The sequence below is a fragment of the Rhea pennata genome, chromosome 2, assembly GCF_028389875.1.
Source record: "Rhea pennata isolate bPtePen1 chromosome 2, bPtePen1.pri, whole genome shotgun sequence".
In the NCBI taxonomy this organism is placed as follows: domain Eukaryota; kingdom Metazoa; phylum Chordata; class Aves; order Rheiformes; family Rheidae; genus Rhea; species Rhea pennata.
In genome coordinates, this window is record NC_084664.1 from 18510443 (window position 1) to 18527766 (window position 17324).

General features: G+C 42.9%; 1 protein-coding gene across 6 annotated transcripts in view; it reads left to right on the forward strand.

Annotated features, from left to right (window-relative positions):
- Window positions 1–5229: 5229 nt before the first annotated feature.
- Window positions 5230–17324, forward strand: part of ABI1 (abl interactor 1) — an 85442-nt gene continuing 73347 nt past the window's right edge. For 3 of the 6 annotated variants that reach the window (XM_062569009.1, XM_062569007.1, XM_062569008.1), the window contains exon 1: window positions 5230–5466. In XM_062569009.1, coding sequence (XP_062424993.1) covers window positions 5350–5466 — 117 coding nt within the window. In that variant the 5' untranslated portion in view covers window positions 5230–5349. The remainder of the gene's footprint in view (window positions 5467–17324) is intronic. The other 3 variants (XM_062569010.1, XM_062569005.1, XM_062569006.1) reach the window with 1 other exon arrangement.

Genomic DNA, 17324 nt, shown 5'->3' on the forward strand with positions numbered 1-17324 from the left:
AGACTTGATGTTGGGTCTGCTATACTTCCTTTCACTGATTATTACCTGGTTATTGCTCTTTCTGGCTTTGCCCAGAAGCTCTAAGGAGGGAGAGAAACCTTTCCCTGTGAAAGTTTTGTTTCATATGTACAGAGCAAAGAAAATACTCTGTTTTAAAGAATTGGTATCCTCCAACAAACAACTATTTCAGCAGGAAATTCCAATGAACCCTCTAATGATGGGCCAAACCTGCATGAGTCTATTTAGAAAGCTGACTGCCACTCAGTGTGTATTCCTTGCAGTGGGATGATTCTTTTCACACTGATACCCCACAAAGCCATTAAAAAAAAAGAAGGCTGAAAAGAACTGTCTAATGAAAAGGATCATAGTCAGAAAATCATCTGTGCCAAAAACCCACCAAAAGCATCAGAATGGCTGCTTTAAAGCCATCCCTTTCTCACAATGTTTTTATAATTGTTTAGGCTCATTTGTTACTGGGGTAAGAAGTGGGCCATCCTGACATTTGTCACATAATACCCTTGTTACCTGGTTTAGGACTAGGTAGAAAGAAATAAAGTTTCTTGAGGTTCCATCTATCTATGCTCCATCACCTATGTCCTCGTTCTCCACTTTTCCCATGCTGTTACACCCATGGATGCCTCCTTCTTCTTTGTATGCAGCATTTTAGGGGATGTGCCTTCTTGTGATGAGTAGCTGGGAGTGATGGCAGCAGAGGGCTCTGATGGGCAAAGCTGGGAAGGGAAGATATGGGAGGAGGTTTTTGGTGTAATGGAAATGGAAAAGCAAAGTCAGGAGGCAATCTGGTGGCCAGAGGCTAAGCTGAGAAAAATGAAAGAAAACCAAAATAAAAGAGACCAAAGGAACAGAGGCTGTAGCAGAGCAGGAAGGGGAACAACTGAGGTGACAGTTTAAGTAAAAGGACAGTTGGGATGAAAGAAAAGGAAGGACTGTTGAGATCAGAGCACTGGTCAGGAGCAAGGATAAGCATGCAGGTGGGATGAAGGGGAGAGAGTTGTATGAAAAATGAGGTTGAGACAGAAGGCAAAACCTGCAGGTGAAAATACGTTAGAGGAGAAAGGTCACATCAAAATACAGTAGAGCTGTTTATTTTTGTGCAGCAGTTCTGGATCTGTTTTTGCGCTCTCCGGTGGCTTAGGCTGCCGAGCGAAGCGTGGCTGGCGTGTGCTCGCTCTGTGGTGGCAGAGCTCTCCTGCTGCCTCAGCTGCCTAGCAACTGGCAGCACGAGTGGCAAGGAGTCCGCAGAGCGGGCTCCAGGCCCCAAGCAGGCGGCCTCCGAGCGCCGGGACGCAGCCCCACGGCACGCCAGCTCCGAACAGCTCTGCCTTCACGGCGAGGAGGGAGGGAATGTCTCTGGTTGATACAGCTATGATGGAAAAGCTTAAAAATATTAATTGAGAAAAGCACACGCAGAGATGCCCAAGAGAATGCAGAGAGCTTGGCAAATTATCTCTGAGAAGCAGGAACAACTCCATTCATCTCTCCAACACTCAGATACCCTGTGATGATAATTAACTATATTGATATTTTAATTATTTTACTTCTTAAGTAAATCTCTGTGCGCTAGATCTAAAGCATAGGAAGGCAAACCAATACAGCTCTGTAGCTTCTTGGGCAGTTACTTCTAATTTGGAATAAAAGACACTGAAAAAGCCTCTTTTTTTGTCCCAGAAAAAAAGAAATTCTGATAACTATCCATGCAGGATTGTCCTAGTACAGCTGCACTTCTGTAACTATAGCACAGTGATCAATAAAAAATTTCTGATAAGACCACAAGGCTTGGCATTTGGGAGTAGAGCTGACATAGCTGATCTCAAGAGGCACTGTGTCCTCCGTGCTTCCAGCCACCCCCTCAGATCCCTCATCTCCCTCTACATTGCACTGGTCAAAAGCACACCAAAAGGTGTGGCTAAACAACTGGATCAGGAACTGAACCAGTTGAGAAACAGTCCAGGTTATTTTCCAATCAACATTACTGAAGTAAGTACTGTTCCCAAGGGAAAAACAAAGACAGACATCAATCTGTGGCCTAGAAAACAGAATAGACAGTTACAGAAATACATATACTACAGTTCAAGACAAGTTGCTTTGATGCTACAGGTGGGCACATTTAGAAGACAGTCACATATTTCTGTCCTAGTCAGGAATGAATTATGTTGCAGGAGGACAGTATTGCCACTGGAGACCACCATGCCCACTGAAGGAAGAGTGAAGTTCAGATGGACAGTTGAGACACAGAGAGGTGCATAAGCACACTTTACGCGGAATGCGATCTCATTCTGGTGATCACTTGGATGGAACTTGAAGAGCGTCATTACATTTTGTTTTGTCTACCAGTCCAGCCACCCCAGTGAGGAAAATCATGTTTTACTCCCACTGCTCTTGCATAATTACATGAATCTTGACCAAGTTAGTTAACTTTCCATTCTAATCAACAGTTCGCTGTCTGGAGCTATGGGGAAGTGTGATAATTCAAAACCCAGCATAAAACAGTTTCTGAGGGACGCTCTGGTGAATGCAGTTCAGACACACACCGATGTCTTCAGAAAAGGTCAATTTAGGTCCAAGAGTTTATTGTCTCTGACTCAGTGCTGGTTCTGCTAAATTTGGCAAGTTCTTGTATAGCTACCTGAATGTCTCTGTGCTTTCAGGTCCTTGGGAATTGCTTGGTGTACACACCACACATGTTCATGGAGCCAGCTTCGGTCTAGTGCATCTGAGCCAATAATCCCTTGAGAACCTGAGACATAAGTAACACACTGTAAAGACACTCAAGTGTTGCTCCACAGAACCATTCTGAAGCCCAGAGGGCTAGCATGGAACAGGACCTAATAAGGCCTGCTGATCTAGTTGAGCACATCTACTCCCTGTTTCCTAGTGTCTCTCATCTAGCCTGGCCAAGCAGCAATATATCCATGGTTCTATGGCACTAAGTTAAAAAGTTCTGGTGAAGTTGACCTAGCTCAGTGTGGAGCCAGCTGTGATGTTTCTGTACCTGCAATAGGTCTATCTGCAATGAATCAGTTAAACCCTGGCTGTGCAAGTAAGGCTACAAAAAGTGCTGTAGCAGATGTCACAAGATGGCGCTCTTTGATGCAGTCTTCCAAACTCCTCTTGGGTTGCAAACATACTTTGAGAAAGGTTGGTAGTTTGGGGGTTTATGCAAGGCCTTTTGGGTAGAGATCCATGGAGGAAACGGAGCTGTATGAACATCTGGAGCCTCTGATCTACCATTTGAGGTGGGTGTATTTCCTGGGGGACAACACTGCCCCTGCTCAGCTAGCTGTTCTGCTTTTAGGGATTGTTTGCCTGCTTTTAGGGCTTGTTTGCCTGCTGAAGTGCTTGTTTGTACAATGCATTTAGCAAAATACACATAGCTGATTTTTCTCACATTGAAAGAAGTTGATGTTCAAGACCCCAAATATCTGCCAACTCTTGATACAGGGGCAGCAACAGCATTTGAAGAACCACCACCAACTGTGCTACATTTGAGAATGTTAACAGCTTCCATGAAGTCAGTTTGTGATCTGCAGGCAATTACAAACTCATCCAAGCCAATGGGTCTATTAAGTAATTTGCAGCCAGACTGAAAGGAGAAATCAATTTTGTCTTTGTATTATAGCTAGAAACAAGGAGAAGTCAATGCTTAAGACGGTTTCTTATCACATTTGCCCTGGGACCCATTAGAGGCTTGTCTATATTTCAATACTGTTGCATATCAAATTAAGTCATTTTATATCAAAATGACACTTAAAATCCCAAATAAAATGTTTGCTTGGAAATTATATTCTGTCCTAAAGAGAGTTATTGAAACCACTTCGGAAACAATTTTGCTGAATTGCCAAACGAATTAACCAGCAGGGCAAGGTACATGCATCTCTATCCCACAGCAAGCGTTGTACCAGCTCCTTTCTCCATTGCCCCAGACTGCACTGGAATGCCTCTCCGTGTACCTCTCTCACTGTTCTCCATCTAAGTGGGGCTTTTGTAACTCCAGTAGCAAAGACCTTCCCAGGCTCACTGCCATTTCTGCTCAGGTCCATGGTTCTAGACTGAGATGCTGGAGTCTGCCGACCTCTGAGGGGGAGGCAGATAGATTTTTCCTCCCTCCGTCTTGACTTAGGTAAGCCGGTTTGCCAAAGGATCGTGCCCCGAACGGTTTTCAGTACTACACAGAAAGGACGCCAGTGGATGGTTAACGTGCAGAATACCACAGGATTGTGTTGTAATTTAAGGCAGTCTGCTCTTACTAGGATGTGTCTGAGAGTGTTCCCAAATACATTGACATTTCATTGCTGTGGGTTTCTCTGGGACGATGACTAAAATGCAAAGCCTGGCCCCAGTTATGTTTGTAAGTGTGTACAGAAAGCAAGCAAAGCCAAGGCATAAATAATACGTCTAGAAAACAGCTCCTTTTTGGGCATGCTACTTACTGGAAGACAGGCTTGGACTTCTCAGCACAGAAGCCACCTGCTATTATTGGCTCCTTTCTGGTATAAACATAAAAACAGGATTTTACTTTTTTAAAAAAAATGCAGAGATTTTACTGAAGAGTCACTGACCCCTTATCTACCATATCTTTTCAACAGCTATCGGACAAAGGCCTGAACAATGATTAACAACTAGGGCAAGAGAGTGCCACGAATAAAGTGTTCATCTCAGATAAGTATTTAGGTTCTCCTTTTGATACCAAAACTAGATAAATGCTAATTGTGAATTGTCACTTCTGGACAGGCTTTCAAGTAAAGAAAAAAGAACAAGCCAACACGGCTTAGACTTAACGTTTTCCCCTCCGCGTGGGAGGGCCGCCTGTGAACCGAGTTCCCCCCGGACTAGCTATGCCTACGTGGGGCGGTCTGAACGGCCCTCTGCCCCGCTCGGCCCGGCCCGGCCCGGCCCGGCCCGGGCGGCTCTGCTGGGCCTGGTTCTCTGGGGGAGACGGTGCGTGAACGGCGCCGCGGGAAGGAGGTGCTGCAGAGGGGCTCTGAGAGGCACCGGCGGGCGCGGCCCCACCGCGGCCACGCCGGCGACACAGGCCGCGGCCGCCCCCGGGCGCCCCCGCGGCCCGGCCGCCCCGCGGCGCAGGCGCCCGGCGCGGGCAGCGGCGCCTACGCTTCCCAGCTTCCTTTGCACGGCGGTTTTTTTCCCCCTTATTTATTTATTTTTTTTTCCCTCCTCCTGCTTCCCCCGCCTCTCCGCGAGGGGGGAGGATGGGTGGGGAAAGCGAGGGCGCACGGAAGCGAGGCGCGGCGGAATCCCACAATACCAGGCGGGCTGCGGGCTCGGCGCTGCCGCTTTAACGGAGGAGGAAGCGATGCGGAGGGGTGGAAAATGGCAGAGTTGCAGATGTTGCTAGAGGAGGAGATCCCGTCTGGCAAGCGGGCTCTGCTCGAGAGCTACCAGAACCTCACGCGGGTCGCCGACTACTGCGAGAACAACTACATCCAGGTGAGGGGCGGCGGGGCAGCGCCCGCGCGGCGCTCCGCTCCGCTCCGCGGCGCGGAGGCTGGCGGCGGGGCGGGCTGGCGAGGCTCTCCGGGGCGGGCGGCGGCCGGGGCCGGGGCCGGGGCCGCCTCGGGGGGAGGGGGGCGGCGGCGGCTCCCTGCCCGCCCCCGCCGCGGCTCCCTGCCCGCCGCTCTGCCGTTCCCCCGGATTTGCTTTTTCCTTTAACTTTTCTCGCAAAATGACCGGGTTTTCCGCGCCCCCGCTCCGGGGTGTGTGTGTGTGGGGGGGTATTATGTCAGTCCGGCTCGGAGGGTGTGTCCCTCCCTCCTCTTTTTTTTTTTTTTTTTTTTTTTTTGTGTGTGTGTGTGTATTTATTTATTATGAGTCACATCCCGGAGACCTCCCTGGGTGGGGGGGGAGCGGGGCCGCGAGCCGCCCCGCGTGGCCGGGTCAGAGCCGGCCGGTGTCTCGGGCTTCCGCTCGCCCCGCGGCGGCGCGGCTCCCTCGGGGGCGGCCGGTGCCGCGGGGCGCGGGCTGAGGCGGCGGGCGGCGCCGCGCCTCGGCGCGCGGGGTCCGCGCGTGGGGGCGTCGCGCGCGGCGGGCCCGTCCGCGGGGTGCGCCCTGGAAGTCCCGCAGCGAGGCGCGGGCCGCGGCCGCGGGAATCGCCTTGCGCCGCCGCCGGCTGGGGCGGCCAGAAGGAGCGAGCGGCTCGTGGGAGCAGGAGGCTGCGCTGGTGCGCGAGCGCGATGTGGTGTTTCAAAATGGCAATCGGTGCCTCTGGGAGGCTTCGCGATTCCAGCATCCTATGACAATAATTTTAGGCCGGGTATCTCTTGCTGGAAGAGGCTCCATTGGTTGCAGCTTGTCTACAGCAGTCGGTGTAGGTTTTTATTTATTTATTTTCACTGTAGCTTGCCAGTGCTGCTTGGCCTTAAGTCTATTTTTGTGAAGCTACTTTAAGTGCACTTTGATTTATTTCATTTCCTGGTGGCTTAGCTTTGCAGCATTTAAGGTGAGATGTAAATCTGGATATGTATGCGTACTGATGTGGATGCAAAACTACCAAGGGATGCTCAAATTAAACATTTTTGCTCTAGAAAAAAAGAAATGAAAGAAAAAGCAATTAAATTACACTACTTACTAGACAGCTTGTAAGGCTGACTTGTTGAATGTAATACTAGACTACCTATAATGAGTACTTAATTCATATTATTACAGTTGTATAATCTTTGGCATCTGTTGTTGCTGGTAAGCTTACTGTTCTTAATAATGGAACAGCAAACTTGAAAACCAGCTGTAATAACTGTAATGAGTTGTACTGAAATCTTTTTTATTTTATTTTAATTTTTTTTTTTTGGAACATGAGCTTATGTTGATAATTTGGATTTGAAGCTGCATTAAAAAGCAGTATTTTTAAGACCCTTTTTATTTTGGTATATGAGGCAATAAGAGTTAATGTGTATTTACTCTTTGGACTTGTTTGCTCCACCCCAAAAAAGCTGCTGATATAAATGCTTCTAAGAGGCGAGGTTCATTTGGTTTTACTCATGGGAAATATGACAAATACATGAGTATAGTAATTACAGCACAAGTTGTGACCTGTCTCCTGATTTCTTTTTTTTTTCCCTATGTCAGAAAGTTACAGAGAATCTTCAGTCACATCATTTTCTTCAGGGCCCTAAAAACTTACCTTTTCTTTTTCAAATAAGCAAAAAATATTTAAGCTAGTTCTCATCTGTTTGTTTGTGAGGAGTGTGTTTTTTTTTCTTTTTCTTTTTCTTTTTTTCTTCCCTAGCTTGTTTTCACCTCAATATCAAGGTCAATTGGATATGGAATTGGTACAGTGTGTGGTTTATCTGTGTACAGCTGTGTTTATCCTATTTGGAAGGAAGCTGAAGTTCTAAAATTCCTAACAAGAGGTTAAGCAGCAGCTTTGAAGAATGTATACCTAACTTGCATGGTGCACAGTTCAAACTCAACTCGGTGAAAATGGCAAATGTATCGATAAAAGCTATTTTTCTAAATGTCTGGTGGAGTTTTTTTTTTTTTTTTTTTTTTTTTTTGTTTTTTTTTAAATCATCACTTTGTGCAATGCCATCTGCTCTCCAGTTGGACTCCTGAACAGATTAGACTTCCAGTGGCTGTGGTGGTGCCGCTGCAGGATTAGGCAATATGACACAGGATTCTGGGTTATGAGGATTGGGAGTGTATGTGGTGTGGGATGGGAAAGGAGGAAAGAGGAAGAGGCTTAACCAACACAAAACATGAACTGTTTGTATTTAATATAACTGAACTGGCAACTAATAGTCAATGTATCAGAGAGCATTTTTTTTAAAAAAAAATCTCTCAAAAGAGAATCTATATCTTAAGTGAGAGTTAAAATAGTTCAGAAGCACCACATGCATCATAATTTATCTTACAGCATTTGACTGACTCAGGCCGGCCTCTCTGGATAGCTCCGAGTCTGGATAACTTGCTCTCTTTGTATGGGAAGGACTGTGTGCTCCTCAGTACAAAAACTTATCATGTCACCTCTGCGTTATTATGTCTGGATGGAACAGGTTTCACTATTGTGTGTGCTGGTATTAACAATTTATAATAGTAGTAACACTTTTTACTCAAAACTCTTGATATTACAGAGGTTTTTTTTGAATTCTTTGTTCACTTTAGCAAAAAATGTAATTCCTTTTCATGTGAATACTAAGCTGTTCAGTTCCTTTTCTTCCTCCAAAAAGGTTTTGCTGTATTCACACTATATTTTTGTATCTGAAAAGATATGAATCTTGTGTCTTTTATTTTTTATTTTTTTCTTCTCTATCACTTTTGCTGATTTTACTTCAACTACTGGGAGTAATTCTGGTGAAGTTAATAGTCTTCCCAGATTTTCCAAGAAAATTTATCTTCAATGTTTTTATGGATTCCTTTAATAAATATAATAATAAAAAAAACTCAACAATTTCCCCCACCTCCATGACAGTAAGCATCCTTTTGCTAAAATGTTCATGAAAGATGACAGAAGAGCATTTGAGCTTTCATGCTGAAAATCACTGTTCTTGGCAAAGTGGGAAGCAGTTTCTGCTAGGGCAAATGGTAAATAAATTAGAATTCCAGGCAGTAACGCAATTTGCCCTCCAGACCATTGTTATCTAGAAGGTTTATCTGATAGGAAGGAAAAAGAATCCGGGAGAAGCAGAGCAAGTAAGTTATGTGGTTTGGTCTTCTTGTTTGTTTATTTATTTATTTCTTAAGATCTACAGTGCTAAAAGGAAATTACAGTATGGTGGCAGTTTTAGGGGGAGGAGGGACAAAAGGAGACAGAAAAAAAGAGAAGGGAAACCGAAGTGCAGAAACAGCAATAAAAGGATGTGATGCTGTTTGTGGGGATTTAGGCTTTGACTAAAGGAAAAAAAATGTATAGATAACTATAACAATGTACTTAATTTACATTTATGTTTAAAATATTATGTTTCTGGATAGAAACTTAGTGAGTAGAAAGTGAGTACAGGTGAGTAGAAAATTATTCTTATTTTCTTTTAGATCAGAGACTTAAACTCTCAACAGTTTTGAAAAACAGGTTTTGAGTCTTAAATCTTCAGCTGGCAGCATGGTTTTCTCTCTGGAAATAAGTTTATTTTTTAAAAAACACTGAGAAATTACGTTTTCCTTCTTTCTTTCTTTTTTCGGGGGGGGGGGGGGGGGAGAGGACACTTTAGAATACTGGAATGACTCTGCAGTCTTAGTAATGTAGACGTTTGCTTTTAAGTAGGCTGCCTTTATAGTTCCACCTCTCCTCTTCCCACTATTATTATCTTCTACTAGAAATAGCGGGAACTTTTTCATAGGTTCTATACAAATATACTTTCCAAGGCCTTATGCCTTTCCCCAAATCCTCTTGTCCCCAAATAAAATCTGTGGCTACTGCTTTTGGGGAGTGTGGAATGGTGAAAGGATATCTGAAGTGCTAGAGCATAAAACTGAAGGTACTCGTGAAGAATTTCTGAGGTACTGCATTATCATCAGTATCCCAAACTCTAGGAAAACTTTATCGGCAGTAGTACAGAAGTAACATGTAGAGTTACAATATTCACAATTCCAGTTGTGACTCTTCAGTTGAAAATAGTGACTTCTAGAGAAATCCACCAGTGAGTTTCCAGGCTGGATTGAATTAATTGTAGTTTTTAATAAATTTGTTTACAGTAAGCTTATGAAGAGTTAAGTGACGTAGGAAACCAGTGTTTCCAATGTGACTGTGCTGGTGACTTTCTTTTGAACAACTTAGGGTGCCTGGTGTAGCACAGAGATGCCTCTTCTATCAAACACTGCTTACAACTCTGCCCTACTATTTAAATTGGCCTTCTCCTGTGATCTTGTTTATGCCTAGACAAATGCATCGTTTGCATCTAGACCACTTGGGAAGATTCATTACTAATTTTTTTTAGCTAAAATGTGATTTTAATGTGACTGTGAGACTCTCTAAATGAACAACTCGGAATACAAATCATTTGTGTAAATTGTGATCTTGGTGGTCTCCAGTGGGTAGCATTAGCAGTTTTGGAAAATAAATTGAGTCAAAGACGTTTTAAGGAAGTAAGCACTGCATTGCTTAAATTTGTGTTTGCTGGTGGTGTTATTTCTTCCTGTAGCTTCCAGGTGGTATATGGAAACTAAACAGTCAACTAAACAAGCTGTTCTGAATAGAACGGACAAAAGCAGGAACAGACTCCAGTTTGACCACTACTATAGGAAACTGAAAGTGTCTTTCCAGCTGATGGAAAAATTCATGGTGTGATGCTGAGGAGCATGCTGCATATGAAGTTTCACAAGTCCTGATGTAATTTTCAAGTACTGACAGAAGAATCTCCCTTTGATAGTTACGACATTCTGCACCTCTCATACAACAGATAGTATATATTGAAAAGAAAGTAATTTGGGTTTTTTTTTCTAGAGGGGTGGTAACTGATGCGGCACGCAACCTATTTGCGTGAAGTATGGAACATGGCTTAGCTTAGTTTAGTACAGAGAAGTTCACTCAGAGCGTTTAATTCAGGAAATGACCAGCTTTAAAAGGATAAACTGCCTACTGTCACTAATGTAAGTCTTTTATGTGCTGTGAGAACTTGCATGCTTTTATGTCCATAGATAGATTAGTTTGTATTGTGAGAGTAAATACAGTGAATTTTTGATTTCAGTGCTTTATTTGGAACATTTTACAGAAAAAAGCAAATTAAACCAGTCCACTTTCCATATCACCAAAATTATATTCTGGTATTATAAAATTACAGAACTAAAAGCAAACAGATAAAATGTGGTTATACTATCTACTGTCCTTCATAGGTATAAATCATACTCTGCCTTTATTAAGGAAAGGCATTAGCTTATGCTTCGAACTTTTTTTTTAAAGTAGGTTAAGCAGAAGTTTGCCATCAATATGAAAGGCATTGGTTGTTCTGTATTTTTTTTTTTTAAAAAAAAAGGTCATTTCAGATTCAGTTGATGGCTTAGACTTGTATTTCTTCTGTGCCATTGAGTTGTCTGTGTTTTGGAAAATAAACCAAATATTTAGCCCTAAAGCAGCAATAAGACAATAGTACAACTTCCCTGAATTGGCAGCTGATTACACGGCGTATACAGGAAGCTTATCTTAAAGTATGGCAGTTCCGTGTCCAAATTTGAAATGTTTCATTTGATTTCTTTTTGTGCATTCAGTTTAAGAAGCTAGTGAGAGGTCAGCTGCTTTTACAACTCCATTTCCCATTAGTACTTCAGCAGATGATTGTTGGCACGGTGTACTGTAATTGGAAGAGGCAGAGTGGACTGTATTAAGCTGTTACACGTGGATGCTGCTTCTTCCACAGAAGTGTTGCCACTCCTTTCCTTTTACAAATGTGTTGGAATTGTAGCCTGGGGAAGAGAAGACTGAGGAGGGATCTTATCAATGTCTCTTAAGTACCTGAAGGGAGGGTGTCATGGGGACAGGGCCAAACTCTTTTCAGTTGTCCCGTGTGACAGGACAAGAGGTGATGGGCAGAAACTGAAGCACAGGAAGTTCCACCAGAACGTGAGGGGGAATTTCTTCACTGTGAGAGTGACGGTGCACTGGCACAGGCTGCCCAGAGAGGTGGTGGAGTCTCCTTTTCTGGAGATCTTCAAGGCCCGCCTGAATGCAACCCTGTCTAACATGCTCTAGGTGACCCTGCTGGAGCAGGGAGGTTGGACTAGATGATCTCCAGAGGTCCCTTCCAACCTTACCAATTCTGTGATTCTATGAATGAAGAAGTTTGCAGGTGGTTTCTTGTCAATGTATATTAAAGCATGATCCTTGCTCTTTGCTGTGCTCGCTAGGCCCAGCTTTTGGAATTGTTGGAGTGAAGAGAGGGAGATGTGTAAGAGGGAGTTGTGTCCAATATTTTGTTCCTCCCAAATCTAGGGGAGCTTGTTGCAGTGAGCAACTTTTGTAGTAAGTAGAGAAGCTATGCATTTAGGATGACTTGTAAGAGGATCACACTGTAAAGGAGACAAGAGCAGCCTGCGAACAAATAGGAAGCATTGTGCCTCTGAGGGCTGAGCTGCTGTTAGTATCTGAGCTACCAGTGTAAGTTTAGCAGTAGAAAAACAAACCCTGAAACAAAAAACTTGTGCTGCTTCCCAACATCTTTTAGTATGTTGAACTGTCTTCATTTTACAGAAATGCAAATGGAGGCATGGAGTTTATAACTGACTAGTGAAAGGTCGTATGGGGACGTGCTGTCAGATTTGGGAACAGAACCTAATTGTTCTGAGCTTCTCCCCCCCCCCATTTATTTATTTATTTATTTATTTCAAATTGCCTTGGTTGTACTGTGGCATAGCAACAACTGCATTTTCTCAAAAATATGGTGAGATAGTGGAATGAAACCTTTGGGAAAACATGCATCTGAAACTATCATTAAGCTCATTAGTACCAAGTACTTTTAAAAAGCTTTACATATCTGTTCTCATAGAACCTTTAAATGCTAGTTTTCAGGTTGTTCTGTAAAATTCTGGTGTTATATAATGCTCACAATACTGTCTCTCTTTAAATGCTCATGGGTATCACTGTCCAGGCAGAGGCACTAGAAGATACCACTCCTTTCTCCTTCATGAAAACCCTCTGTGTTTGATAGTTCTGATGACTGAAATCTTGTTTATCTGCAGACCAGCAGGGTAGTAGCTGTGTAGGCAAAGTTTGGATATAGCAGGGCCCCCTTGAGGGGTGAGAGGGTCCTTAATTAATAACTTCTAGGCAAAAGGATCATGGTGTGGTTTTTATTTGTTGTTACTCAGTTGGAAATGACTTGTGGGTCCTCAGTTACTCAGTGCTGAAACTCGTTCCAAATTACCCAAGCAGGCTGACTACGAAGTGCAGCATTCCTGCTCTTAGTATTTGTATTACTGAGGACGGTATTCCCCTGACTTAATTTCCTGTCTGCTCCGTGCCAGTCTGGGCATCAGGGACAGAGATGAGTGGGCTTGGTCACAAGGATCCTCCCTTTCCCTCCACCCCTAGAAAAAGGGAAATAACTGCAGAATTTGTATAAGTATAGTGCCTCACTGCGGTTCTTCCCTTTTCTTGGCCCTGTTGGTTTGGCAACTGCTGCAGACAAGACAGTCTGTGGATTGCAGAAACACCCCTGTGCAGCTCCAAACTTGCACAGGGCCCCTGGAGGCTGAGACCTCTGTGCTGTGGAGAACAGGTTGCGGTGTGCTCCCCATCAGAGCAGGTGACTTTCCTTCACCCTTAGCCTGTCAGCAGGCTCTGCTGACTGTGCTTTAGGGGCTCAGCCAAGTATTTTGTCTGCTTAGTGCCAGGCAGTGAAATAAAAGATACAGCACTTAAAACAGTTGGTCTCTTTGAGGAATCCATTTATCATACAGCAAATGAAAGCAGAGCTTTAAAGTTCCCCTCTTGGTATTAGAGGGAGCACATACTTTTTTCTCCCCTCTTCTCTTACCCCTCTCCCCCCAGGTTAGTAAAGATGTAAATGCCACCTCTTTCTGATTTTATTCAAACAACATTACTCATTGCTTATGCAAATCCTTAATACCGTTAACAGGAACTGTTAATGTAAGAGTGCTTCCTGACAGAGTGTAGATTTGTTACTATGATACAGATACTTTAGAAAGGAGGAAAAAACCCCTGCAAGACGAGTTCAACTAGGAACAAAATGTAACCACAGCGTTTCAATATGCAACTTATAAAATCAACATTCTGTATGAACATGAGTTGAAGTTGGTAGTCAATAACAGCTTCTTGGTGTCTAATCTGACAAAACAAACTAGTTTTAATCTGAAAAAGATTGTTTACAAGAGGACTTTATTTTTTAATAATATTCTTGTCTGAGAATCTAGATCAGCTGATTTGGCAAACTGGAATGGGATCTGAAAATCAAAACTTATTGCAGTTTGGGCCTCTCCTGTAATGAAGTCACTTTGTAACTGTTACAGAAAATAGACGGCATCTTGCATTTTCTGGCATGGTGGAACATTTGCTAAGAACGGTAAAGGTTGTATCTCTTGCCCTACGATACAGCTTTCTTAGGGCCAGGATGAAATTCATTCTCCAAGAATGAAGAGCTGCTGCTTACTTTCTTTTTGCATGCAGAATATGTTTATCTTGTGTTAATGTACCTCTTAGGTTAAGATAGCACTTACATTTGTGGAACAGTCTCTTTTCTCCCTCTCCAAAAAACCCCAAACAATCAAGTATATATACTCTTTCTCCAGCAGAAGAACAAATGTGTTTCTTCATGTGCTGTTATAGAAGACTAATACTATAGTGATGAACAGGTAAAGAACTCATGGATAAGAGAATCTATATTTTTTTTTTTCTAATTTTATTTTAAACCTTGGGGACGGATCAGAGTAAAATATTGTGTCCTATTACTTTTGTAAGAAAGCAGGGAGGCCTCTAAGTACTTGGGCAGGAGAAACTTGATAAACAAATGCTGATTTGACATCCTCAGAGTTGACTGTAATGTTCTTATTGAGTGGTCTAATATTATAAATAGTTCCAATAAAAATGGCTTGTTTACTAAAGCCACAACAATTTTTGTTTGTATCCTTGTAAGAAAATTGAGGTGGAGATTCTTCTGGCTTCTTTCACGCCTGTATTTCACAAGATAACATTTCTTCCAAGCTATACCTATCAAGCAAGTGGATTTTTTTCACCACCTCTCTCCAGCTAATCTTTCACTATTTGCATATTTTCAGTTTTATCCTCTGATCTCCTTTCTGTATCATAGGGTCAGTGACTCTGCCAACTGATACTTGTTCTGCTACAGCCACTGTCAGCTGAGCATCATATTGGACTTTATACTTGAAATGTAGTCTCCATGCAGCAACTTTATATTTTCTGGAGTGCAAGATAAGTAAAAATATCAGGGGAAAACAAATAGACAAGAATAGAGTGTCCATGCAGTTTCATCTGACTAATGCAATAATGTCTGAGTAGTTGCAGAACGCCATGCCATGACTTGTCTTTTCATGTACATAAAACAAATGAAAACACTTCTCTTTGTTTCCAGGTGCTTCTCCTGATTTGTGATGTCAGTGTGAAATTGCTGGTTTTCTTCTCCTTGCTGAAGCCTCCTATCTGCTTGCTGCAGACCATCTCCTAGACCTATTGTCTCATTTGTGCTGTTCTACTGCCACCAAATGCTGTCAACCTTCTCTTTTGTTCCATTAATGCAAGAGGGTTCTCATCATAGCTTCTGCCTCTAAAAGAGGCTTCCTCTCTCTACCTGCCTTGTTGACTTTCAGTCTCATTTTAGATCTCATCTGAAAACCTCTTTTCCCTTGCCTGTTTATTTTAATTAATCTGTTATTTAACTGCATATTTTACTGAATTGTATTTAAAATTATGCAGCTATTTCTTTCATGATGTCTTTCAGACAAGTAGTTTCTGGTACCATGGGTTTGAATAATAGTTCGTCACATAAACCAGCAGCTACCAAGACTTTCAGTTTATCTTTAACAGCCCAGAGCTGAGACCAAGCCCTTGGCTATGAGGAGGACTGTAACCACCTGGGGGTATCGTGATGAGAGTAGGGTACAGAGAAAACGGAAGACAGCTAAGGGGATGCTGTGTGCAATGAGACGCTGATGTTTTTCTTTGCTAGTAAACCTCTTTAAGAGGCCTCTCAAATATATGTAGTTGGGCTTTTCCTTTATGAGAAGTCTGCCTTGTTTAGGAAGATGATCCTTTTGTTAGTGTGAGGCCAATGAGGATCAAAGCTTAATAAAGCTTTACTTGGAGAACTTTGAATCTCTTAGCAGTAGGGAAGAGGTAGTGCTGTCGGGGGAAATAGTGTTCTGTACCCATGTGCTAATACATGTGTATTGACAAAACAGGGTTGAGCCTAATCCTGAAGGATTTTTTATACAATGTAGCCTCCATGGCCATGATGTATCAGTACACTTATGTTGGCAAGATCCTTGGAGACCTGTCTGGGGATTGTTTGGCTTTTGACATGCTGGCTGACTTGCAAGATTTCTAAATCTCTGGGAAGAGCTGTTCTTTTTGCAGTGCAAACTCCTGGGTTAGAGTTGCATTAGATAAAATATGTCCGATTTGGAAGTGTTTGACTCTGAAAGGCTCTCTTCAAATACTGTGGGTGTGTTTCTAGCTGCAGCATATTCTGTTCTCCCAGCACTGAAATGATCTGGTTGCTGTAGTAGTCCTGAGACTTGTCTGAGGGCATTATGAGCATATGTTATCTTAAATGGCAACAGATTATTTATGTCTAATTTCTAAGATGTCTTTACACTTGAAAGCTGGAGAAAATTGTTGTTGCTATAGGTGTAGTTGAAGCTTGGGATCATACAATGCTTCTTACAAAGTGAGAAGTCTTATGTTGCTTGAATAGTGGCTGTGTCATTTCTAGATGTGTATTTCATTCCTCTTTGTCAATCTGTCCTTTAAACTGATGGAGAAGAATAACAGTCAGTGGAAAGCTTTCTAGCACAAGCTCCTTTTGAAACCTGCTGTCCATGAACAAGAGCTATAAAATCTGCTTCTGGCAATTGTCAGTTTTGTGCAGTGAATATTGAGTGTTCGGAGGTTGAGAGGGGCATTTGTTGTAATTATGAAAGAGACTTGATTACTGGGGAGGGAAGCCAAGGATGCAGGTATATGGTACCTGAAGATTGAGCAAAGTAGAAAAGTTACTGCTAATTTTCATATGGCTCTGTGTGTGATACTCAGCTGAGGAGAGAAAAGTTGGGTTTGGTCCTGAATGTGGAAGGTATGGGGGCTTCAAGCTTGTTTCTCAGGCATGGGAAGGATTTAAGATTTAATAAGGAATACTCTATGTTGAATAACTTACTGCCTTACTAACATTAAATGACACTGATGTGGGGTATGGTTCAAAAGCAGATTGGGGTTCTTAAATGTGTAAATTACTGTTAGGGTTAAAGGCACAGGAAGATGGAGAGCTCACAGAATTGCTGAGGTTGGAAGGCACCTTTAGAGGTAATCTAGTCCAGTCTCTGCTCAATGTAGGATCACCTAGATTAGGTTGCTCTGAACAGTATCCAGTCAGGTTTTGGGCATCTCTAAGGATGGAGACTTTGCAACCTTGTTTGGTGTTGGATCACCCTTACAATTAAAACCCTTAAGCTTTTCTACATTGCAATTTGTGGCCGTTGTTTCTCATCCTGTCACTGGGCACCACTGAGAAGAGTTTGTAATCATCTTTGTGACACTTTGCCAGACTTGCTCCAGCAGGTCTATGTCTGTCTTGTACTGGGGAGCCAAGGAGTGGACCCAGTGCTCCAGATGTTTCATGAGTGCTGAGTAGAGGACAAGGATCCCCTCTCTGAGCTTGTTGGTAACCCTTTGCCTA